At 38.1% G+C, this 26,279-nt stretch overlaps 1 protein-coding gene across 20 annotated transcripts; it reads left to right on the forward strand.

Annotated features, from left to right (window-relative positions):
* Positions 1-5,125: 5,125 nt before the first annotated feature.
* Positions 5,126-25,305, forward strand: LOC131315400 (uncharacterized). 20 transcript variants are annotated; one of them, XM_058344567.1, is made up of 10 exons: positions 5,215-5,353; positions 7,349-7,418; positions 7,467-7,525; positions 11,114-11,239; positions 12,704-12,773; positions 17,701-17,954; positions 19,101-19,217; positions 21,079-21,133; positions 22,296-22,829; positions 24,002-24,498. In XM_058344567.1, exons 4-9 carry the CDS (start codon positions 11,138-11,140, stop codon positions 22,820-22,822), a joined length of 1,125 nt encoding a protein of 374 aa, XP_058200550.1. In that variant the 5' UTR covers positions 5,215-5,353; positions 7,349-7,418; positions 7,467-7,525; positions 11,114-11,137; the 3' UTR covers positions 22,823-22,829; positions 24,002-24,498. The 20 variants fall into 20 exon arrangements, 18 of the variants coding, with proteins under 18 accessions (XP_058200547.1, XP_058200559.1, XP_058200558.1 ...); XR_009196778.1 differs by lacking the exon at positions 5,215-5,353 and adding exons at positions 5,688-6,286; positions 24,874-25,305 and having other exon boundaries at positions 7,349-7,525; positions 24,051-24,403; XR_009196772.1 differs by lacking the exon at positions 5,215-5,353 and adding an exon at positions 5,688-6,286 and having other exon boundaries at positions 7,349-7,525; positions 24,002-24,088; positions 24,170-24,498.
* Positions 25,306-26,279: the final 974 nt, after the last annotated feature.

A 26,279-nucleotide genomic window follows, 5' to 3' on the forward strand; every position in this document is an offset into this window, starting at 1 on the left:
AGACCTATTTCATACGCTCTGATACCAACTGTAACAACCCGGATCCTTAAACACCACGATATTAAAAAGACCACAATCTGTCTTTTATTCCAAAAATTATGTAATTTACAACTATCGATCTCTAAAATAAATTAACAACAACCCATTCTCGCAGCAACTCGGACAAGACCGCACCACCGGCACCTGACCCCCTAACCTGCAACATCAACACCAAATAAACTACACAACATCGACCACCACGTATAACACCAACCACGAATATAATAAATTCCACATAAATTGAACCATATATTCGGTCATACTCAGTATATGATGGGTGATGTACCACCTCACTAGCCTCACCACAGCCAATTGGCCAACTTATCTTTTGGCATAACTTATTAGCCTAGTCACCCTATCACATACCAAACAGTTCCACAACATACAGTCACTATACATAACATAACCAATAAGAACCCATCATTAATATTGTACAAGAAAAATGTATCTCACACTCACCCTCAAATTGCCTTGCCATACCTAACGGGAATAAGAACTCATAGCTATGCTCCTCATGGCTCCTCTCTCCAAAACCCTTTTTATTTATTTTTTGTTCTATTTCTCATTTAACTTGGCTGGTCTATATACAATCAATAGACTAAGTGTGTGGACATATGACCCCTCTTACTAGAACTTAACACATACTTCATAAAGATGACTAATCAATACATTTTACACATGTCCACCTCCTATCACTTTGTCCTATTATCAAGCCTATATTTACCTTAGGAATTCAAAGTATAAACTCATTGCTCACATGCACACATGCACGTGTACCACCTCATCATCAAGAATAGAGTGTTTTGTCCATTTAGTAAGAATTAATCTATCAAATAGGAGTATGACATTTCTAAACATATTGGAAAAATGCATAGCAGGGTCTTACAAAAGGGCTACTCAACGACGGAGGGAAGTGTATGTTTTATTTTGTTTTGTTTTTGTATTGATTCAGTTTAGGTTTTGTCCGAATTTAGTCCGATTTTTATCTAGATTCAGTTTGATTTCTGTCCGCATTTAGTCCGATTTCTGTCCGGATTTAATCAGGTGGGTTATTGATTTTCATCAATTTTTGATGCTGTCTGTGATATGGAGCTCCGCCATCTCGAGGCATCTGGTGTTTGGGTCCTATAGCCCCACTTATGCTGATCTTTGTTGATAACGGTGTGGAATGAGCGATGACTCTTGCTTAGGCGTTAGACATCAGTTTCGTCTCTTTGCTTTTCCTATATATCATTAGCTTTAGGGTTTTGGCTGTTTCTCTGTATCTCTGTATTCGGTTGGAAATTTGTTACTGCCATCTGGCCTGATCTGTATTTCAATGATAATCTGTAAATACCATACGACTTTTATAAATGCGTATGCTTCTTCGATTGACATAAAAAAAAAAAAAAGTCTTTTAAATGGTTTGATTTGTGGAAATTTTAGGGTGGATTTTACGGCATAGGATCCTACATGATCTTCTCTTATGCCCTGAAAAATTAAAATTTAGGCGAATTATAATAATTGTTAAGAAAACAATAAACGGTCGTAGTTTTACTGTCTAACACTTTGAAGACATATATGTTCATTCAAATACAAATCCGACCAATTATCAACAGTACGTTATAAAATAAACGACTCGAATTAAAAAAAATATGTTTGAATCTAGTAAATTTTTAAAAAATAATAATTGATTCCTAGATAATATCACTGAATTAAAGCAGACATCTAAATATAATTGCTTTGGGTATCGAATTACTTGAAATTTCATTCCCAGTAATCAAGTTCCTATTCCTACTAAATATTACGGGTATCCAATATAGCCTAAACTTAAACATTTAGGGAAGTTAGGGCTTCTTTGGACAAATTTTTAGGAGTTTTTTGACACGCTCTTTGGTTGTTTCTCTTAATCTTTACAAGATTTTTGTCAAATTTTAAATCATATTTTTCGTCTTGACGAGAGTAATTGTAAATATATAAAAACATAAACTTAATTTGAAAAAAATTCGTATGAGATAATTTTTTTTTTTTGTCAATTGATAGGAGGGGATAGGGGCAGGGGTGCTGCAATTCACAGAGACAGTACTCGAACTCAGATATTTTACCTGATAAGAGAGTGTCACAACCACTAGACGTCCTTGGTCTCTATGAGATAACTGAAAAGACAACAAAACAAACACAATAAAACACAAACTTGCTGATAACCCCCTAAAAAATTATCCATGAAGGCTCTTAATTTTAGCACTTGTGCTACAACCACAAACACTTTTTCACATTAAGTGTGAGGCTCACACACAATTCACACACAGTATGTGAGCTCTACAATTAGGCTACGTTCTTTTAAACTTATACGTTTGGAACTTATTTCGGTATTTTTTATTTAGCTTTTTGACATAATTTTAGGGGTTAATCGTTAGTCTCGATGAGACGAATTAAAAAACTATAAAATATATGGATGGATGTTGAAAAACTTCAAATAAGATGACACTTAAACTTCAAAAGACAGTTGTTCGATACTTTTTTGGTCTTTACTGATTTTTTTTTAATTTTGGTCATAATTATGTACTTTTTATATTTCTTTTGTCGAGATGAACGATTAATCCAAAAAAATCACACGAATCCAACAAAAATTTAGAAAAAACGAACAAAATATACAAAGTAAAGAAATAAGTTTAGTTTACAGTGAGATTTGTGTTTGTATGTGAAAGTGTTTGTGACGGTAGATTTATGATACTTTTCGACACCCAAACGGTACCCTTCAGTCCAGCCAAACGTTGCCTTATTAAGCATACATTTTTTACGGTTTGACGGAATTTAGATATTAGCATTGCTACCCACACAACAATAATACACAGACATCGTGCATAGATTTTATGTGAGACTCACTATGGATCCTACACAAACGATTCAAATCGTTTATTAAATGTAAAACGTATTTTCAAGGGTTCTCGCAAAATTACCTCAATCTAATATCTTTAGATATTCGATTCAATCATCTAACTTTTCATTTAGATGTCACAATAATGAAAAGTTAGATGATTGAATCTAGAATCTAAAGGTATCGGATTGAGCAAATTTTTTTCAAATACCTTTGAAAAAATATTCCACATTTAATGAACGGTATGGATTATTTGTATGAGACCCATAATGAACCCCACTAGTGATCTGTGTCAAAACCCCAATTTCCGCAACTGACGTGGCCAAATCCTTATCGAAATACTCCTACTAGTGCACGTGTATCGTCACCGACTGGGGGCAGGGATCCGCTACTATTCTTCCTAAGTCATCCTCCCATATTTCTTGATTTTATGGATTCACAATTATATTTCTTTTCCCTGAGCACATTATAATTTCATCGAAACACTAATAAGTATGGGAAGATTTTACAATTTGATTTTTTATATGGACATAGAACATATCATTAAGTTTTAAGTTTTAATTTTAAAAAGTCAATAATACATGCTCATTTTTATAAGTATGGAATTTTTAAATTTAATTTAGTATTAATTATTCTATATGTCCAAATTTGTTTGATTATTATTTTAGTCTGTGTCATTTTGTTCATATATTTCAATTTATTAACTGCTTATATGTTTCAATATATAATATTTTTAATGATTTAAAAACATTGTCTAATAAAAATAATCGAAAACTATCAAATAAGATGCATAGTGCATATTTTTTAGAGATCCATATCAAGAAATACTCCGTTTTCCCAAAATCTTGATCCCTCTTAGAGAATCCATATCAATACACATTATTTCAAATTTCAAAATTTTTTTTCCCCAACAAATACCTTTTGATTATATTTTTTTAATGTATCTATGCACACTTTTTTTACATAGTATTGAAAAACTAATAAAATTGGACTACCTAAAATAAAAAGTTCATAATTATTTTGGAATGAACAAAAATGAAAAGATGAACATAAAAATGGGACTAATCAGGAGTATAAGTGATTGTAGAATTGATAGAATCATAAACTAAACAAATAAACTGAAACGATGAGAATATAAAATAAACGGTTATGATGATATGACGGTAAAAACAGAGAATTAATACTTACACTCTATATTTTTGTTATTCATACTTTTTTTTTATTTTTTTAGAATTAAAAGTGTATGTATTTTTTTTATTAAAAAAATACTAGTATTAATATCAAATCCTTAAAGATAAAGTAAAACAAAAAGGAAAAATTTCAAAATAGCACCTGACCTTCATATAAATTACACACAGGCACCTGACCTTTTAAAATTATCAAAAAAAACATCTGGCCTATTAAAAAACCCATCAATTTTCCACCCACCGTTAACTTTCCATCCAAAATAGATGAAAATGCTAAAAATGTGCATTTGAGCACGAATATTGGCAAAACAAAATTAAGGCTCATTTTGGCAAAACACAATATTATACTGATAAACAAGATTAAGGCTCGATTTGGCTTTAAAGGTCAATTAATAACTTAATTTTTGTTTTTATTCAAAAGAAAAAAAGCGCAATTGTTAGTTTTGGGTCAAGATGAATCAATTAGTCACAAAAATTACTTAACTTTTCAATCCAAACCCACTGTAAATAAGGAATCAATCTTAATTTAGTAATTAAATACCCATAACTATGTAGCCAAATAAGATTATTCTGTATTAAATAAAAGAAAAGGCAAAAACAAAAAACATAGAATAGTCATGGGTAGATGTGAAAAGTGAGTGAGTTCAGTAATTTTTGTGACTTATTGATTTGTTTTGATCCGAAACTAACAAATGCGTTTGTTTTAATAAAGAAAAACAAAAATTAAGTTATTAATTGACTTTTAAAGCCAAATCGAGCCTTAATCTTGTTTATGAGTATAATATTGTGTTTTGCTAAAATGAGCCTTAATCTTGTTTTGCCAATATTCGTGCCAAAATGTAAATTTTCAACATTTTCGTCTGTTTTGGATGAAAGTTAACGGCGGGTGAAAAATTGATGAATTTTTAAATAGGTTAGATATTTTTTTGATAATTTTAAAAAGTCAAATACCTATATGTGATTTGTGTGAAAGATAAGGTGCTATTTTGAAATTTTTCCAAACCAAAATCTAAACAAGATCCGTAAAATGGAATTTTAGAAGAATCTAGAGAGGGGAGATCCGAGAGGCGTGATCTCACTCACGGTTTCACCGCTATATATACCCACGCAGGGGCAACGCTTTCGTTATCGCTTTTTGAGAGGAGATTGCTAGGTCAAAAACTCTGTTAAGTTAACGCCGCAGAGCACGGGATCTGGTTCGGCGCGAAGACAGTTAGGTCTTGATCTCTCAAGTCTCAACCTCCATGGCGATGAAGCAGATCTTTCTCGGGTATAAACTCTTTCTTCCGTTGTAAATACAGCACAAACCACCAAGTTATATGGTGTTTATTTCCTAGGTCTGACTCTTCTATGAAGAAGTTGTCTTTTACCTGAAGGTAGAAGTTGTCGAGCTCAATTGATTGGAACGCATAGCTTGCTTTGATTTGAGTTGAAGAAAAGTTTTCTATCTAAAGAAAAAAGTTGCCGATCTCAATTGATTGGAACATAAGGCTGGTTTTGATTTGAGTTGAAGAAAAAGTTCTCTATTCGAAGGGAGAAGTTGCTGATCTCAATTGATTGAAACACAAGACTCGTTTTGATGTGGCCTAAAGAAAAAGTTTCTATGTGAAGGTAGAAGTTGCCGATTCCAATTGATTGGAACACAAGGCTCGCTTTGATTTTCTTTAAAGAGAGAAGTTCAGGATCGGTTGACCTTCCTTCTATTGATCTCAATTGATTGGAATACAAAACTCGACATGATTTGAAGGAAGAAGTTCGTGATCCGTTGACTTTCTATCGCGATGCAACATTGCTCCTATCATGCAACATAGATCCTCTAAGTTTTCGCCCATCACGAAAACTTACCATACTCCTTTGTGAGGAGTTTGGGTTTGTCTCAATCCTAGTGTGACTAATCATCTTTTGATGTATTTATCTTGATCTCATCATGACTTATCTCAAAGGAGTAAACCCTTTACTTGATGACATGGATCTATTGCTTTGGCTAGTTATTGTCTTACAAACTAGCTAATCAGACTCGAGATCTTACTCGTATGCTGATTCATGCTGTTGTATCTCAATCGACTAGTAATAGTCGTTGATCTCCATTATTGTTTCTTCTCAAGGGTATGTTCTTATGCGTTACTCACCTATTTGTCCTTGGAATCAATTCTTATCGGACTTGCACTTGTTAAGCATATCGCCAAGGTTCATCCATTGAAAGGTGAGTATTTCCTAAAGAGTCGATAGTCATATGTATTTCATAGATGGATTGGAGATCTCCACTTCATTATTCTGGATGAGCTATGTCAACATTTTTTTTATCTTTAACTATTTGACATTTTGTTGATCATTTCATCTTACTTTGGATCAAAGTTGTCAACATTGTGTGATTCACTTTTCAATTCATGATTCGATCCGAAACTATGAAGTTTTCCCTTCAAGATCACGAGGATTCAAAGTTTTCAATTCTTTCCTTGACATCAATTCTTTCCTCCATATAGGATATCTAAAAGCGCATTGACCATATAATATAGATGAGGTGGTGTCTTTGCGTGGATGTTTGAGGTACTTTTGAGTGTTTTACACTCTGTGTGGTGGATGGTGAGAAGCAAAATTCATATCTAACTAACTTTTTAGAGTTGGGTTTTATCCAAGACAGATAAACAAGCTCCAAGACAAACTCATGTATTTGGTAGAAGTTGATTGGGTTTCTCCATCATCTTGGTTTGGTGCTATTGAGGAAGCACTTGTTTTTTGATTTTTACAGTTTATGATTTTCGCCATGCTTAGAGTATCTCCAACCCATCTACAAACTCCAAAATGGAGAATGAATGTGACATATGGGAGAGAGATTTCGTAATTTATTCATACTTTTTGTTCTTTATGAGAGAATCTATGAGGACCCCATCGTACTTTTAGAGATTTTGTTTTCAAAATGAGAGTATAGTTTTCATATTTGGAGAACCAAAGGTAATTTGGAGACCCAAATATCTAAAACGTACGAAGGGTCCTTCTTAGATTCTCTCATAAAGTGCAAAAATTGGGAACAAATTACTAAATCTCCCTCTAATGTCACATTCATTCTCCATTTTGGGGTTTTAGAGATGAGTTAGAAATTCTTTTATGGACATTTGGTTCGAGAAAAATTATTATTATTTTTCGAAAAGAAATTTGAAGATCTAGACAAGAATTATTATTTTCATTTTCTTTCTTCCTTTTTTGGGGGTTCTATTTTGTCTTATATGAGAGGGATTCCAGTGTTCTTAATCATAGAATTATGCAGGATCAAGACGACGACAAACCAAGAACACAACGAAAAAGAGGTAAACAATATCACCATCAAGAACTACAAGGTGTCCATAGTTTGCTAGTGTGCGATCTCACCATCAAAGAGCTACAAGGTGTCCATAGTTCGCTAGTGTGCCTTCATTTGGGGAGCAAGATCAGGTCACCACGTATAGTAAGATTGATGCTATACTCTTACATAATTCGCGTCTATTGCTCCCTTCCTTTTTTTGGTCATGCTATCACATCAACAATCTCTATCGGAATGCACCAAAAAATCAAATTTCGGGGCACTAGTCTTAACACTCGATTTAGGCTTGGGTAAGGAGAACCCTCTTAATTGGGTAAAGGACAGCGAGGCAGAACACGCGCAAGATTCCTGATTCAAGAATTAGAGATCAACCATAAATATGATACACCAACTTCTGTATTCTGTGGAAATAGATCAAGTGGTTCCCTCTGGGACACGGTCTTGGGTAGAACGCAACCCCAAAAGCTAGCTATTGAAGTGAGGGTGTCCTCAAGCTTATATACTTCATGTTACTGTTACTTTGGTACCCAAGTAATGTGAGATTTCACTTCACACCCTTCCTTACACCCAGCGTGCTCACTTGGTAGCATCTGTCGCATGCAGGCCAGGGACATGCACCTTACCCATTCTTAGCATACCCAGCTCTGTTACCATGTTATATGGTATTGGATATAACTCAACCTCAAAAGCTAGCTATTGAAGTGAGAGTGCCCTCACGTTTGTATTCTTTATATTACTTTGGTACCCAAGCAATGTGAGACTTCACTTCACTTAGCAGCACTTGTTGCAGGCAGGTCAGGGACATGCACTCTACCCATTCTTGGTATACCCAGCTCTGATACCATGTTACACGGTCTTGGGTAGAACTCTACTCTAAAAGTTAGCTATTGAAGTGAGGGTGCCTTCACGCTTATATTCTTTTTATTATGTTGGTATCCAAGCGAGGTGGAACTTCACTTCACACTCTCCATCACTCCCCAAAGTGCTCACTCGATAGCCCCTGCCACGTGCAGGCCAGAGACATGCACCTTACCCATCCTTGGCATACCCGGCTTTGATACCAAGAACATAGTTTTAGGTAGAACTCAACCCTAAAAACTAGCTATTGAAGTGAGGGTGCCCTTACGCTTATATTTTTCATATTACTTTCATACTTTGGGTACCCAAGCGATGTGAGACTTCGCTTCACAGCCTCTTTCATGTCTAGCGTGCTCACTCGGTAGCACTTGCCACGTGCAGACCAAGGATACGCACCCTACCCATTCTTGGCACCTGGCTCTGATATCATGTTACACGGTTGTGTAGAACTCTTTGATACCCAAGCAATTTGGGACTTCACTTCACAGCCTCCCTCACGCCTAACGTGCTCACTTGACAACACTTGTTGGGCGCAAGCCAGGGACGTGCACCCTACCCATTCTTGGCATACCTATCTCTGATACCATGTTACATGGTCTTGGGTAGATTTCAACCCCCAAAGCTAGCTATTGAAGTGAGGGTGTCCTCACGCTTATATTCTTTGTATTGCTTTGATATCTGAGTGATGTAGGACTTTGCTTCACACCATCATCTTGCTTTTGGTGCCGATGGGAATCCTTTGTCCTTCGGAATTTTACATTCACTGTTTGATTTGCTTTTTTACGTGCAAAATGCACAATTATCCAAAAAGGTGGAGCAATATGGGATGGGGGTGGGGGGGAGTATCATATGGCGATTTTACGTGTTATGTACTCAATTTTGTTTTATTTTTAACTTTGAACATCGTACTTTGCATTTGCCTTGATGTTTGTTTACAGTTACTACTTTGTAGTTGTTATTTTGGTGTTAATTCTTTCTTCCTAGTCTTGTATCATTTCTTACTCAAATTTTGGGGAGGAGGGGAGATATTTTAAAAAAAATAGAAAATCAACTAATGTCTAGGTCCCAATTGGTCCATGACTAATCGGCTAGACGCCTCTGTCCTGCCTGACTAGCACCTAGCTATTTTTAAGACATTGTTAGTATAAGTGATGTGGTTATTGGGGATCAAAGTGGTTAATTCCCTACCGGCTAGCGTACCGTTTTTTCTTCTGGGATGGTACTTACCGATAATAGTGTGTATCTCGGTACCATTTCGAATTTTCCCCAATATCTATTTTCAAATACTTACAATGCAGTTATGTATAATTGCAAAACTTGAAGTAAAAAATAAAACAAATACAATTTTGATACACCTTAAAGATAGTTCTAATAACAAATACAATACTTATGGACTCCAAGTTTTGTTAAATTATCTTAAAAGAAAAGTGCACTAGTACTTTTGTACTTGCTGAGATTTCGGTAACGCCAGGTATTGGCCGGTACATGTCGGTATTTTGGTTGGTACGGATAACCAAGGTTTCAGTAACGCTCGGTACATATTGGTATTTTGGCTAGTACGGATAACCATGGTATGTGTATTGTTTCATTGTTGGTATTGGACATACCATCAGTACCAGGATTGACAACACTGTTGCAAATGGTAGCTTTAAGGGGAGGTGTAGAACAAAATTGACTTTAAAGGCAGTAGTTGGAAAAGACCTAAGTTTCTTGGATATCACAGAACATGATGCCCTTGGCAAAATTAAACGGAGACAACAGGTTCATATAACCCAATCAATTGGGACTGATGGCTCAGATTGCTTTGTTACAAAACATCAATGCGTATCCTGTCATGGGCTTTCTAGACTGAAGGTTCATGCTTTATCATCAGAATCCACATAGCAGATAGTATCTCTTGCTAGCTATTGTAGCTACTTTCTAATCAAGCACTATTCAATTATCATGTGTGCTGGCAAGATTATTTGAAGACCCGCTTGTTGGCTCCTGCTGTTCTTTCCCTTATCTATCACACACCTATTGGCTTTACTGAATGCAGGACAAGTGTCAGTCCTCGTACTCACGATTTCCTACATATGACACTTGAGTGCATTAGCATATGGCAACTCGGACTTGTGATATGTAACTCATCTTCTGAACAAGGACCCAACTTAAAAAAAGGTTTTAGTTGCAAGAGGTGTACTAACGGTGTTTGCGTCTTGCATTCTTGTTCCATCTTAACTTGTTCTACAAGTAACCTTTCTGAGAGAACCTCAAATTTCGAAACCTCCTGGCCGATCAAATTTTTTTTTCTGAAATCTCGTCAGGGTGAATTCTTGTCCTAAGGATCTTTGTGGCTGAACAACCTCAACCCGTCTGCTCCATAAGAAGTCTTCAGTGATTTTTTTATTAGGAACCTTCTTCACCACAAGGAGAGATTGGTCACTAGAAGTCAAAATGAAGGGAGAGAGTGGGAACTTTTCTTTTGACCAACAAAGAGGAAGGTTTTATTGATTAGATTAAACCTTCTATTCTTTGACGGATGGCATGAATCCCAACTTCAACACCAAAGTTGGAACCCCGGACTCGATTCAGATTCAATCAACTGAGGTAAAGTATCATTGGTTAGATTAGCCTGATTTATAATGACTAGTGGCTGTTCGAGGTATTGGTATAGAACATGACAAGTGCCTTAATCATCTAAGTATTTTGGATGAAGAAATTTCAGTTTTCCTAATTTAGAATGGACATTGCTGGTTGTTTTTTGATCAGACAGTTTTAGTTGCTTATATTTAGTTCTGTGATGGTCTTGCTTTAATGATTATTTTTAAAATCTTGCACCATTTTGTATTCTTTGAGGTGATGTACTTTCAAACACTCGTATGCTTGATGCAGCTGCACACTGTCTGGTGAAACATCATGGACATGCAAGTTGAAGATCTGCTGCCTTTTAAAGTTGGACAATTGGCTGAGTCAAGATCTTTCCTGCTAGGGTACCGTAGTGCATGGTTTCGATGCAAGGTATAACTGAACGCTATCTAGTTTGTGCAATTGTTAGTTATGTAATTTTTTTTTGTGATGAGTTTGGCTATAGCTCTCATCAATCAACAAAAGAAAAGAGAAGGAAAAAGAAGAAGGAAGTTTCTATGTTTTATAAGGCAAACTAAACCTAACGAAACTTATACTTATTTCCAGATCCATTAATGTTGTTTACCGAAGTTTATGAATTGCTTTGGTTCCTGAACTCTGGGTTGTTGGTTGACAGGCTTGTGTGTAAGTGCTTTGAAGTTTCTTATGGGAGGCGGATTCTTTGCAGTTGGACTGCAGAGAGTCCCTGCAGTTCAATCATAGCCGTTCATCTTTACATCCAACGGTCCAAACTTTAGAAGCTTTTCCACATTTTTTTTTATAAATCTTGACCGTTAAAAATACCATCCGACGGTTGCGATCACTTGTGCCGCACCTCTGCAGTCCAATCCAAGTTTGGACCGTAGACAAGCCTGATTCTTTCTTATGTCCAAATTAACGAGCACAGAGTCTAGTATCTAGGACTATAACCTACTTTTTTTTAGGATGGAGAATTCTAACCGGAGACCACAAGCAATAGAAAGATTTTGAACAAACTGAAAACATGCCATCATCCGAAGACCACAAGCATAAATTAAGCCAGTCCTTGCAAGAAGAGAACATGGGACTTCAAGGAACCTAACCTTCTACTTTTGCCACTCCTATTACCATTGTTTATTTTTTTAGTTATAATTGCAACTTGCAATCTTATTGGCATTTGTACTATTTCTAATATTTTTGGGTGATTTTTTTCTTATGACTGGCTAAGATAATTCTGGGTAATTAGTATGAATGTATGATCACTATTGTAAAAGAATCTTTCATCATCATGAACTCTGATGTGCGAAGTGTTACAGTAAGTTCAAGATCTGAGCAAATAGGATTGTCCTCTCCTCCTCCTCCTCTCCTTACTTTACATTGTCTAACCTCAACATCACTCTGATATGATTGTCCTTCCTTCCACATTCTCCTTGGCTAAGACACCTGGTCTCCTAACTTTTCTTCTTCCTCCTGATAGTTATTCCTGAAGTTTGGAAATGTTTTGCTAAAGATAGTATGAAGTCAATGTAATATTTTTGCGCATGTTCGAGTGGTTTAATTTTGTGTACTTTTGCTCAGATTTGAGGAAACACTTATGCTGTCATTAGCTTATGATTTACAGCAGAATTGGTTTGCATGTGCTATTGACTGTCTAGTTTAGTTGAAGTTGATGAAGTATATTATACATCAAAATTTGCGATGTCATGGACCATTATGCTTAAAATCTTGTATTACCTCTCTTTTCTCAACTTATTCTCAAGTACCAGAGAGATGTCGTGGCTTGGAAATTTGGAAAAACTTCATCCTTTCTGCCGTAGAAGTTTATCTGTAGTTGAACAGATTTACTCGCACTTACACCATGTGTTTATATTCTATCAGATAAAAGAGACCAGCTGCAAAAAAGGGATTATGGAATTTGCCTTGGAATTCTATGACTTCCCAGATGATAGTAAGTAAACTTTTAGATGCTCAAGTTGTCATATTTTGCAACCTCCCATCTGCTGTATTTTTCTTGTACAACTGTTGTACGTGTGAGATGATAAGCAGTGATATTATGGAATAGTTATATAACTGGATTCATGTTTTACCACTATATAGTTGTAGAGGAGTAAGCATAACCGAACCAAACCAAACCCAGCCTTGTGTCCCAATCAATTGGAGTCGGCTACACGAATCCTGTTTTTCCATTGAGCGTAGAGGACTGATGGTTTGTAAATCAACTGTGATGGTATGCAAAGAAGTATGGAATCTGAGACTACATAAGTACTGAGATGTGAGATTTAGTGGTTATTAGTTGATTCCTTATGCTTTCATCAATTTAATCTCTAGTATGTGGTGCTGCAGCTGCTGATGCACTATCTTCATGTTGTCATCACTGATTGCCATGGAGCTTTGCCCGCCTCCATTAGCTATTTTTTGCGACCCTTCTATCCTGATCTCAATATGAGTGCCCATCCTCAATCTCCACAAGGAGGATCAGACCTCTTGTGAATCTCCAGTCGCACAATCACTTACCATTAATCTGCTATATGGTCCTTCAAGTGCGAGCCACATGTCCTAGGATCTCGCCTCCAAGGATCAAACCACCCACATATTACCTCAAGATTCTATGTCTTAGGATGTAGCTCAAGGTTCTCACCTCGAAGGACCACACCTCCATGATCTTACCACATCTCTAGTCTCGAAGTGAGATCCGTGATGCATGATCCCAGTCTCCAACTCAGTTCTGTAATGTCCTAGGTCGAAGGCAGAAATTAAGATGAGATAATCAGAGTGGTCTGGAGGCGAGTTGAGGTATCATCAAGGTTGCTGTGTCCTCACTGGATGATTGACCTTGACAGGTCATAGGATGAGAGAGGCTTTCACCAAGTCACATTACTCCTTCAAAAGCATGTCTGACTTTGTCCCGCTACGATTGGGTGAAAATGATTTGCTTGTTGACCTCAGGAGCGTGGCTGGCAATATTAAGGAAATCCTTTGACTTCCTGACCACCCTTCCACTTTTTTATTGCCTCGACATCATTGTTGGATTAGTCGATTAGAGGAGATCCTTCCAAGTTGTTGGACCAAAGAGCTTAGGTCCACTATTCTAGGTGAGCGTCTCTATCTCTGTGTGTGTGTGTCTCTGAATGCCCTCAACTCTTTCCTCTTCCAGCTCTGCTGACCTCCAACCAAGCTTACCACCAGCCTTTTGTTGGGATTTTTAGTCCCTCGCCGCAACGGAAGCATGCCACAAAATTAAACAAGCACAAGAAAAATAAAGAACACAAGATTTCCGTGGTTCGGTCTCAATACCTATTCCACAAACAAAAGAGAAATTCCACTACATTGATCGAGTACAATGAGATAGAAAAATATTAATCCCCAAGCCCACGCTCACTAATATTTTTTGTCTCTCCCTCACTCTCACAATATATTTTTCTCTCTTGCTCTCACCAATTGTGTATATCTCACACACATTGCATATGTCTCGTACCAAACCAAGGTATATATGCATGCAAACTATAACAGCCGTATGGAAGGAAACCATTATATTGCATGGCTAACCAATTTGGTATTTCTCTGATCTTTTTTCCTAATTAGACTTGGACTTGGTCTCCAAGCTTCATCCAGATTCCAATCTTTAAGGAAACCACTCCGAAATCAAACACCGCCCTTTGTAGATTTCCATGCCAATAACAATTCCTTGCTCACTGCCAAAAATCACGTGAATAATCTTCCAAACCATAGGAAAATTATCCAACGTGGGTGAAGCACCACAATCACCCCCTCACCCATGTGGGATGATTTTACGCACCCCCTCAACTAGGTGCACCGCACCCCCTCATCAGGGCGCCCCACAAAGCTCACTTTGCGAATTGACGTGGCCCCACCTCTCCTTCCTCTTGTGCACAATGGAGAGATCACCACCGCCACTAATCAAATTTAAAGCAAAAGAGACCCTTTTTTTAATAAGCGCGCCTTTGACCTCATCAACCGATGTTGTCTCTTTGCTTGGAGCTTCCACGTGAACACCAACTCGTTGCGCCTCTTTCCGGCCAGAATTTCGCACGACTTTCACACCGCTCACATGCTCGCCCACGAGCCCAAGCGTGCCTTTTTGCAACTTGTTGCCACCTTGTTCACCCCCACGCATCACCTGCGCATTATCACGTCCCATACTACTTGCTTGATGTTTGATTGTTGCTCCCCTAATCAAAACATCCCCTTCAAGCCTGTATAGGGTACCCATCAGCTTCCCATCCCATGCAATACCACCTTTTCTCCCTTGAGAATCTCAAGGACTCTACCACTTGACTGAAACTTGCAACCTCTTGAAACAAGCTTTCCCAACGAAATCAAATTTGTTTTGAGACTAGGCACGTGTCTAACCCCAGTTAATGTCACCTCGTGTCCATCAACCATGCGAAACCTCACTGCCCCAACACCCACAACTTTATTGGTTGTGTTGTTAGCCATCCTCACAGTATTTCCACCCCAAGATTCATATGTATGAAAAAACGTCTTCTTTGAGCACATGTGAAAAGAACACCCAAAGTCCAAAACCCAATCTAATTTTCCAGTACCTGAAGTGACTGTGAGCGCGTCACTTTCATCATAAGAATCCTCCTCGGTTGTTGCATTTGCTGAACTTTCCTTAGCTTTGTCCTCTTTACGCTTTCGACAGTCTTTGATTACATGTCCCTCTTTGTCGCACCAGTAGCACCTCCTCTTATCACCCCTTGACTGCGAACGTCCTCTTGACTTGGAACCATTCCCTCTCTCAACCTCCTTACCTCTGAAACTGCCACCCTCTGATGCAACCAAAGCTCCACCAATGGAGTCTTTTTCACTATCCTTCTTTCGCATTGACTCATGCGAAATAAGGGTAGCTATCACAGCATCAATCTCAATGGTATCCTTGCCGTATATCAGAGTAGTTTTGAGATGCTCATACGAAGAAGCAAGGAGACCAACAAGATGATAGCTTTATCTTCCTCGTCAATCTTCGCACCAATGGCGTCCAACTCAGTCACCAACCTGTTAAACTCATCCATATGGTTTATGAAATTCACGCCCTCTGACATCTGAAGTGCTTACACTGCTTCTTCAAAGACAACCGATTTGTCAATGATTTGGACTTGTACCTACTCTCCAATTTTGCCCAAAGTTCTGTCGGATCCGTTTCATTGATGACTTCTCGGAGAGTGCTGTTACTAAGATACAACTGAATTGTACCATTTGCTAACTCTCTCATCTCCTCCCATTTATCATCCTTCACTCCTTCCGGCTTCTCCGATTTTTTCTTGAGAGCTTTCACCAAACCCTCTCTTGTCAATATATTTTTCACCCTTTGTTGCCAAAGAGTAAAATCATTGTGCCCGTTGAAAAGCTCAACCGCAAAACCTGTGCCTTTCCTAGCCATCTCTTGCATATGCTAATTTTGTGCTCTAACCTGGCTCTGATACTGGTTGTTGGAATTTTTAGTCCCTCGCCGCAACGGAAGCACGCCACAAAATTAATCAAGCACAAGAAAAATAAAGAACACAAGATTTTCGTGGTTCGGTCTCAATACCTATTCCACAAACAAAAGAGAAATTCCACTATATTGATCGAGTACAATGAGATAGAAAAATATTAATCCCCAAGCCCATGCTCACTAATATTTTTTTATCTCTCCCTCACTCTCACAATGTATTTTTCTCTCTTGCTCTCACCAATTGTGTATATCTCACGCACATTGCATATATCTCGTACCAAACCAAGGTATATATACATGCAAACTATAACAGCCGTATGGAAGGAAACCAATATATTGCATGGCTAACCAATTTGGTATTTCTCTGATTCTCTTTTCCTAATTGGACTTGGACTTGGTCTCCAAGCTTCACCAAGATTCCAATCTTTAAGGAAACCACTCCCAAATCAAACACCACCCTTGGTAGATTTCCATGCCAATAACAATTCCTTGCTCACTGCCAAAAATCATGTGAATAATCTTCCAAACCATAGGAAAATTATCCAACGTGGGTGAAGCACAACACCTTTTTCAAAAGGACCCTTTGTCGTTCTTGCCTTACTGTTGTTCAGTCGTCACTCAATATATTTCAAATCCTTTCTTTGAAGCCCAAACTTTGTGGTGTGATAACATAATAGAAAATGGCATGACTGTACTGAGTGAGCCTTGGACCAAAAACCATAAAGGGTGGAGTGCCTGTTTCATTGCTATGAGGCTGCTGAGTGCTGAAGCATTTGTTGAAAATTTTCCACGAAAAAGAACACTTTCCTCATTTTCTCAAGTGGTCATCCTGCATTTTTTGTTGTTGCATTTTCCTTTATGTATTCATCTATACTATATACTAAGCGCATGTATGACACACGGCACTCTCTCTCTCTCGGACTAAAATGTAGAAAATTGCTCAAAAATCCACCTTTTCCACTATCATTCATCAACCTCTCTGTTTGGGGAAAAAAAATTTCAAACTTTCTCTCATGATTGCCCCCCCGATCGAACTCTCTCTTAATAAAATGTTCGCATTTAATGTTAAATCATACATCATGCATGGATAAGGGGTAAATACCATAAAAGAATTTTCCTCGTGCCATACATAGCATGCGTACCGAGCTTGCAGAAAACTCAAGAAAAGCATGTGAAGGGTGGATGCAATGAACATGGAGGGGTATAGGCTGCCCTAAGTTTTCTATGTTTATGTTTACCTGTTCAGGTAAGTAGTCTCGTTTCTTGTGCCGAGCCACACGCACACAAAAAAAATAGTCTCGTTTCGTCCTGAACTTTGATCCTCTAAATGTTCTTTAAGTTGATATTTTTTATCGACGTTATATGTAAATTGGAAAACGAAAGGTCATGGTTCATTTGTTGAATCGCGTATATACAGAGGTAAAATGGACCAGAATCTACCAAGTTCCCAAGATTGGTAGGAAGAGGGCAACGAAGGTTGTAAAGATGCTGATGTTGCGTCCCCAGTATCCTCCTATCTGCAGTGAAAGTGAAGCTCATGCTGATACAATTTCAGAAGTGAAAGTTGCCAGGAATGGTGTGTGGAATGTAGGAGATTTGGTAGATTGGTGGTCTGATGGTTGTTATTGGTCTGGTAAAGTGACTAAAATATTGGATGATGAAAAGGTTCAGGTAATAATTTTTCAGCTTTTTCTCCTTTGCAACTATTGACTTAAGTTAGTTGAGCTTGTGTTGTTAATGGCCTAATAAGCCATGTAGATGTGTAATTTAACAAAGATTTGAAGATCCAATGATGTCCGGAAACAAAATCCTATCTTTTCCATCAATGTTGGACTATTCCTTTAATAAGGAATATTTTAGACAACAAACGCTTATTGTTTTTTGTTGCGCTAGATTGGTTACTTGGGTTGGATGATTCAGTGTACCAGCTTAGAGTGAAGCAAAGTAACAAATTGACTGGATAAGAAAGTAATGTGCCGTACACAAGCATAAGGGGCCCGATGGCTCCCTCAGCTTAACAGCTAGCTGTTGGTGAGTTGAGTGTTTTCAAGACTCTCCAGAACTAGGCAATGGAAACTTGGATTCATGGACCGGATGGACACATCATTACTTGGCTACTGAAGTGAAACTTGTGGTTGTGTTTAGTGGAACACTTTGGATCCTCAATGGTTTGGAGATGGATATGGTGGATTGTTTAGGGTTCCACTAGTGGACTAATGATAGTTTGGTATCTTTGAGAAACTGAAAGTCCTGAAATTGGTTGGTAAGAAGGGTCATTAACAAGAATCCCAAGATATTTTCTTTTGTACCCAAAAAAAAAATAGTGCGATATTTGCTTCAATGGGCTTCATAGTGTTGCGGGAGTTACAGAGCTGTTTGTTGTAAATGATGTATGGTTTGTTTCGATGAATCAATAATTTATGTGATTGTGGTGTTGAGATGGGGTTGGTGGTGTGGCATAATACCTAGAATTTTCGGGAGTGCTGGAAAGAATATGAGAATTCAGTAGGGTTTACTTGCCGAGTTGACTCGGTTTACCTCAGTAGTTGAGATCACCCTGGACAATATGGACAGCATAGACAAATCCCTGGCCAGCTGGCATTTTCTTATTGGCTATTCTAGGGGAGAGTTAGGCTTTGGACGACCAATGTTTATGTTTGATTTCTCAGTGCTTTCTTGTAATCAAACGAGCATTGAACTGATTTATAAACGAGCATTGAACTGATTTATAATGCCTTCCTGGTAATGCAACATGTTATCAAAGCAATTTTGCAGTCTATTTGAACTTACATTGTTCTTAACCTTTTCCCCCCCTAGGTTGAGTTGCCACCGCCTCCTATCGGTGAGGGTTCTTCTTATGAAGCTTTGTGCAATGATTTGCGTCCGTCTTTAGATTGGTCTCCAGAATATGGTTGGAGTGTTCTTACTTCTCAGGTGCCCCTTGCTTCTCTCTTTGCCTTCTTGTATCCAGATGTTTTTTCTTCTTCTTGAACTTGTATTCATAAGATATGTTTTTTCTTGCTTGCATATCTAGTTTTTCACAAGTATCTCACATTAGGAAAGGCAACCAAACAGTTTTAGTCAATAATTATATGACATAAGAAATTGGTTCAAAGAGGGAACAACTCTTGTTGAGACCAGCTATGGAGGTTTTACGTTAAATTGGACTAGGAGTATCTAAGCCGTTGAAAGTCTTATTGTTGCAGTCTTCGTAGCTCCAATGATTAAGCCTTGTTCCTTCTCCTATCAACACTAGTCCAAGAAAATATTAGCTCCAACGAATGGGGAAATACCCAAGTAGAAAAAAAGTTAGGGAGACATTTTCACAAGTTTACATCTCTTGCATTCACAGATGTCAAAGAAGGATTCTTTATCCGACACCCGACTAAGACACTTAAAATTTTGATTAGATAGGTGGCCTGATCTAGAATGATGAATTTGAAATTGAGAGGAGTTCTGATATAAACAAAAGAAGACAAGTAGTTGAAGTAGACTCTAAAGCATGTGAAAGCTCTCTACGATGTATAAACTGGCCATGCTGAACAATACAACTATAATTAGAAAACAGGACGTTAACCAAAATTAAACTACTGAAAAGAATTGTGGGACATCTTGGGAATTTTTTTAAGGGACGAAGTGGAAGAATGAAACCAACAGAGACAACATACATCGGAGATGTATTTGTTGCGTCAATGGTCTTAGGGAAGAGAGGAGGAATGCTATGACTTAGAAGAGACAAATCGGAGGTCATATAATTGGAAGTGCATCACGTAGCGTGTAAGATACCCATTGTACACGAACCATGCAAACCTGATCACGTCATGACCATGTCAAAAGCTTGTGAATAAGTTTCTTGATTGGCCACGAAACGCTAGAATTGCTCGAAAATACATAGAATTACCCTGATTGACAAATCAGCCAAACAAGGCTTCAAAGGTGTTTCGGAGGACTTGAGAGCTGTATTCGAGATTGGGCTGTGCTGATGGTTGTCGGTGTTAGTCGTGGGAAAAACTACGAGTCTCTGATCGGTCCATTGAAGATCCGTCGTCGAGGGATGCATTACGAGGTCGGAAAAGTCCAAGCAGTGGTTGTCAAAGTTCAAAAATGCAGAATCCATAATCATCGGAGGACAGTAAAGCTTCAGCAAGTGTCACCAGTGGTTGTGAGAGATTGGAGAAGGCTTTCAGTGTTCCATATAGGAAATGGGTGCAAAACTGATCAAATAGACCAAACCTCACCAATCAGCACTGAAACAAGCCTAAGGCTGCTAAAAACCAATTGGCAATAATTGGCAATGAGTGGAGCAGGACCCTTCTACACCTGATCTCTCATGTACAGATTTTGGTTGCATGACCATTGTCTAGAAGCCATTCAACTCATTTATTAGTTTCGAAAGTGATAATTGAAAGATGTGGGACAAGCTCTAACACTTCCCACATTTGCGACCTCCGACTTGCATGTGGAGAGGTAACAAATGATCCATAAAAAAGAGAGCACAACAAAACAAGGTGTACTTAGAGGCAAAATAAATAGGCATTCAATCAAGAGAATTTGGTTCAGACGCCTTCAAAAGCCTAACTGTGTTGAAGTTTGCAACCCCAAATAAATTGATATCGAGTGGAGAGGCTGCCCATATGCTAGTTTTGGAGGTGTTAATTAGTCAATCTGGGCGAGCACCAACTGTTTATAACTCATTTTTCAATGCTCGTTCAATGTATGAAGTCTGGAAGCCATATCTTCAATTATAATGATTTTGTTCCGCTATTACTGATCTTCTTGCATTTGCACGGTACAGGAAGGAAAAGAAAACTACCATCCTTGTGCTCGACTGATTATGCCATTGCATCAAGGTAAGGAAAACAACAGGCTTACCATTCGAAGCTTACACTTTTGAGGACATCAAATTCATTGTTGTTAAATAGAGATTCTTCTTTCTTGAATGATTGTGTCTGTTATACAAGTTTAGGAGAGGCCCCTAGACTCTTTTATATACAAGTTTAGGAGGTAATAATTAATCAATGTGGGACGAGCTAAGAAGCATGGATACGGATACGCAGATACGTGATTTTTCCAAAAACTAGGATACGATACGTTGGAGATATGTTGAATATAAAAATAAGTAAAAATAAAATTTTATTAATGATTGAAGTTTTCCATTACCCAAATTCACCATTTCACATACCAAGCTGAGAGAGAGAGGGTTCTCGTTCTTCTGTTTTTGACTTGTCCAGGGGGAAATAAATATAAAGTCCTAATTGCAGTTTTGACCCCCATATTTTAAGTAATAACATTTTTAATCCCGCACATATCCAAAACGTATTGGGGTACCAAAAATTAAATCTGAAAACAGGATACTCTAAAAAAACGTATCGGATACGTATCCGTATCTGATACGCGTATGGTACGTGATACGTAGCTTAAAATAGAGTATCCGTGCTTCATAGGGGACAAGTTCTAGCAATCTAACACACGTGTGATCCTGACTCGCCTGTGGAGGGGTACACGAATGATTCATAACGCAAGTATAAATGGGAAACAAGGGGCAGTCAAGGCACAACAACAGGCCAATTAATCAAGAGAGTATCGTCCTCCAAAAGGCTTAGCTCTGATACCATGTTAAACCATCCAAGTTAAAACCAATTGACAACAAACGAAGAGGCTGTCCAAGCTCATTCTAGTTTGGGATGTAATAATTAAACCTGCTTATCTATCCTACAATTGTGTCTGTTGTGAATTGGAAAAGTAGTCATTTGCTTAATCGATTTTTATCAGGGAAAGGAATTATGATGTGCTGTGACTGTGAGGTTTACAGTTTAAGTCGTACTTATTGAGCTCCGTGACACCATAGAGATTGGTTTATTTTCAACTGCGTTTGAGTTGAACCTGTTCTTCTATCCCTTTTCTGATGAAAAATTTATAAGACGTGAGTTTACAACTTTTGGGTTTGCCAACACTGTTTAGTTGACCCTTTTTTTCATCGTTTCTAGCTTAAAATTTGAATTATTGCTGCAGCAGGGCTTCCCATTGGTACAGTGGATGTTGGAATTCAAAATGTTGGGGCAATAGCTGGATCGATGCTTGATGCTTCCTTTCGCTCTCCGATATCAACAAATGCATTGCCACCTGTGAATAAATCAGAACAATCTATAACAAAGGAGCCCACTGTACAACCTTTGAGCATTGCTATTCCCCAGGAAGAAGCACATAGGCCACAACCAAACACAGACTTGGACATAAGGGATAGTGCCATTGAGAAAACAGGGGTTTCCCAAAGAATCGGACATGTTGAAAAATCAGGGATCTCATCTGGAGACCAGTACTATTCCAGTGGGTCTGCGAAGAAAATGAGAACCGGTGGAACTATTTCTTTAAATTCCATGAGATCTGACACAATAGAAGCACCTATTATGGATTTAGAGGAGCTTGTTAACAAAGTTAAGTGGCTCAAGGGCATCTTAGAATCTGGAGTTCCTTTGCCCAATGCTAGAAGGCCTCCTTGGAAATTTGTGGAGCACCATGGATCATCCGCGCCAGAATGATTCTCCTGTAAGCGTAATCTTTCTTTTTCTTTTTCTTTTTTGATGAGATGCCAAAGATAAGTGCTGGCATACACATGCGTAAATATTGATTCGACATAGCTTTTTAATAAATTTTAGGGCTCGGTTGGTTCTTATTTTCTAATTGTTCCTTAAAGCGTAAGTGTTTAAGCAAACTTATTTGGTTCACCATTGCTCTTTGCTTTTATTTTGGTTGGTACCAGCACTGAAACTAACCATCTTATTGTTTAATTGCTTAAATATAAGTAAATAAGCCGACGAACGAAACAAATGCATCAATTTTTGTAAGAGTTAAACGATGTAGGTTGTTTGGGTCTTGAGAATTAGCCTCCCCATGGGGAAAAAAATGGTCCGACCTTTGACCGAGGGTATTGGTACATTTTGTGGGAGAAATAAGAGTAAGTTGCCACAGAATTGCAGACGTCACCCAATCCAGGCTATACCATTGTACCACCTCTCCCAGCCCTTGTTAGCAGTGGCCTTGGGACAACTTTGGTGTTTAGCTTATGTGGAAGTCGTACTGTTGCATTTAGCTGGTAGCATTATGTACGAGAATGAATGCTCGTTTGCTCAATTACCACATTCGTTGTACAAATGAACTTCACGTGTTATTTCTTCTCTACTATGTGCTATTTCTTGATTTGGTTTGACTGTTGGGCTTGCTTTAGCTATTGCTAACTCTCGCACTGTTGATGTAGTATACTGCTCTTATAGTTTTCATGAAAAATGTACCTGATCTCTTCTACTCTGGTATTTTTTTCTCATGCTCACCCACATTTGGTTAGTTGCTGCCATCGTCAAATTGCTGAGAAAGGGCCAAATGAATGCTCTTTAATTGCTCTAATTAGATACAGCTGAGTTTCTTTCCTTGCCCTCACGTCTAGCATGTGTTTTACAGTTAAGTTTTTTCTTAGGAAGATCATGTAATTCGCTCCCAACTCTCTGAGACACATGGAAATCATCTACTGCATATCATATTAAATGAATTAACCTCGCATAAAAGCAGACCTTTCAGTCTCTGTTCTTATCATTTTATGATAATGTTTGAGGGATGAATTGGGTTGTGTTCGACTTCATCTAGCCATGCTTTCTTGTTTCCATAACCAGAATACATGAAACTAAGTGCATATATTTTGACGACATACTTTTTTGATAATTTAGGTGTTCGGATCAATTTACATGCACCTTGACGTCGGTGGTGGTTTTTCAGGCAGTGGTTTCTCGGTATGGCAGTAGCAGTGGTACAATGGTGCACAGCGGCGACGTGTCGGTGGTGGTTTTTCAGGCATTGGTTTCTCGGTATGGCAGTGGCAGTGGCAGTGGTAAAACGGTGCACAGCGGCGACAACGGGTCGTCTAGCAATGGAGGGGCTTCTTTGCAAATTTGGGGCAGCAACAGGGGCAAGTTCCCTGGGTTCTGGTAGCAGCGGCGAAGCATCCTTTTTGTTGGTGGCTTTTTTGGGTGCAGGTTGCAGTTTAGAGTGTTTTTTGGGTTTGGGGTTTGGGCTTGACCCTTTTTTGTTGGCATCTTGCCAACGTTTGGGTCTCCGGTAGCTAGTCTTAGGTTAGTTATTTTTCCTTCGGGTGCCTTTGTCCTTTTAATCTTTGTATTATTGCGGAGATTAATAAAACTTTCTTTTGCCGATAAAAAAAAAAAAATTCCCACCGTCCACTGGTGTGGGCCCCGAATTAAAGCCAAAGCAAACTCCTTAGCGACTAGCCTCAAAGGAATTAATGGCACCTAAAAGATTTTAAATCGGATACTTTGAGAGAGAGCAAATACCCAAGTCTCATGCCCTCAGCATTAGGCCAATCCCTTGGGGTTCATTTTGACAGCATAGTCTACCTGTTTTGCTGTTCGTAGTCTTTACGTTCATGATTTCTCCGTTAGGTTTCTTTGAGGGTTTCAACATAAAACCAATTGGCAATAGGTAGAGTAACCTCTAAAATATATTAAGCAAGCCACCATTAAGCAAGCTTGGGTGACTTAACTGAGCGATGTGGAACACGTCTAACATTCCTTCTCACGCGCAGCTTGGATGCACGTGGATGTGATAGACCAAGAGTTGAATGATTGACTTGGACGACAGAGATGACAGAGACTTTCCTACAAGAGGTGAGACTACAAAGATCTAACTTTGATACTATGTTAGAATTTTTTTGGAGGGTTTCAATCTAAAGCCAATTGACAATAGGTGGAGTAACTTTTAGAATATATTAACCCAGTTTGAGTGGCTTAACTGAGCGATGTGAGACAAGTAATTCTAAACCAAAAAGGAAAGACAATAGTTTCTACATGGATAATATGAAAAAGCTGCTAGATTGATCTTCTGTACATTTTTTATATCCTGATATTTGTATTCATTGTCCCAAATTTTAGTAGTTGTACTATTCTTGGAAGGCCGGTGAGAGTTGCAGGTTATTTGAATTTGAATAAGGTTAACCTCTCTGACAATACTGTTAATGCATTTATGAGTATTGGTTGTGATCTGATTGATCTGGCAATAACATCAGCAGTAGCTGGTCCACTCAAAATAGTGTACGCAAATCAAATGAATCAGAAGATCTTTTCATGGAAGATTTCTAATGCATTTCGTCACGTGAAATGAAATGGGATTTCATTGCGATATCATTCGACGATTCAATCTGTACACGTTATTGGCCTTGATATGCCTATCATTCATGTAAAAGAATTAGGTTGGTCGGTCAACAATAAAGACTTGATCGATTATGCATTGTTGTGCGACAAGAAATGAAAAGTCACAATCTGTGCCCATTTCGGTCATTTCTTGTGTGACCCGAATGGCTTTGGGGAGAAGGAAGGTTACCATAGAAGTCAATCAAATGATGAAGCATATGAGAACCATTACAAGATAAGATTCTTTCGCCATTAAACACATTATGACCTAACGCTCTACATGTTCACCCAAAACGTTAAAACCACGCTTCTCAATTGCCAACCGAACAACAAATGTTTTTGGAGCATTAATGTCATCTGTTGAAGTTTATGTACTCCTTTTGCTAAATCGAATATATGGTCCCCTAAATCGTACGGAAAAAAAGATAACAGATTTAAGAAGAGAAAAAAGTTATCTTAAGCAAATGATTGGAGCCGATCATAGTTGAATATTGTCTATGCAAAAATTCAAATTAGTAATTGTTACTATAATCAAGCATCAAAATCTCACTTTGGTTTATGATGAGTCAATACGCGTTGACACTCCAATCCAGAGCCAAGAACGGTTTGACATAGGAGTATTTGTTTTGGATAATTTTAAAGTTTCATAAAAATTAATGATTAGAGGGCTGATAAGTCAAACTGTGAAAGATCAGAAAAATGAAAAAACTCAAGAACCAAACAAGAACAACCGATTCTTGGGGTTGAAGACGAAAATAAAATCCGAAAGTGAACAACATTCCACGGCTGGGAAAACCAACAT

The sequence above is a fragment of the Rhododendron vialii genome, chromosome 2a (assembly GCF_030253575.1).
Source record: "Rhododendron vialii isolate Sample 1 chromosome 2a, ASM3025357v1".
Classification (NCBI taxonomy): domain Eukaryota; kingdom Viridiplantae; phylum Streptophyta; class Magnoliopsida; order Ericales; family Ericaceae; genus Rhododendron; species Rhododendron vialii.

Excerpts from the sequence above, each read along its gene's own strand:
- LOC131315400 (XM_058344564.1), top strand. The coding sequence starts at position 11,138 with ATGGACATGCAAGTTGAAGATCTGCTGCCTTTTAAAGTTGGACAATTG. Across the intron at positions 12,774-17,700 it reads CTATGACTTCCCAGATGATA|AGGTAAAATGGACCAGAATC; the intron begins GTAAGTAAACTT and ends GCGTATATACAG. Across the intron at positions 19,218-21,078 it reads GGAGTGTTCTTACTTCTCAG|GAAGGAAAAGAAAACTACCA; the intron begins GTGCCCCTTGCT and ends TGCACGGTACAG.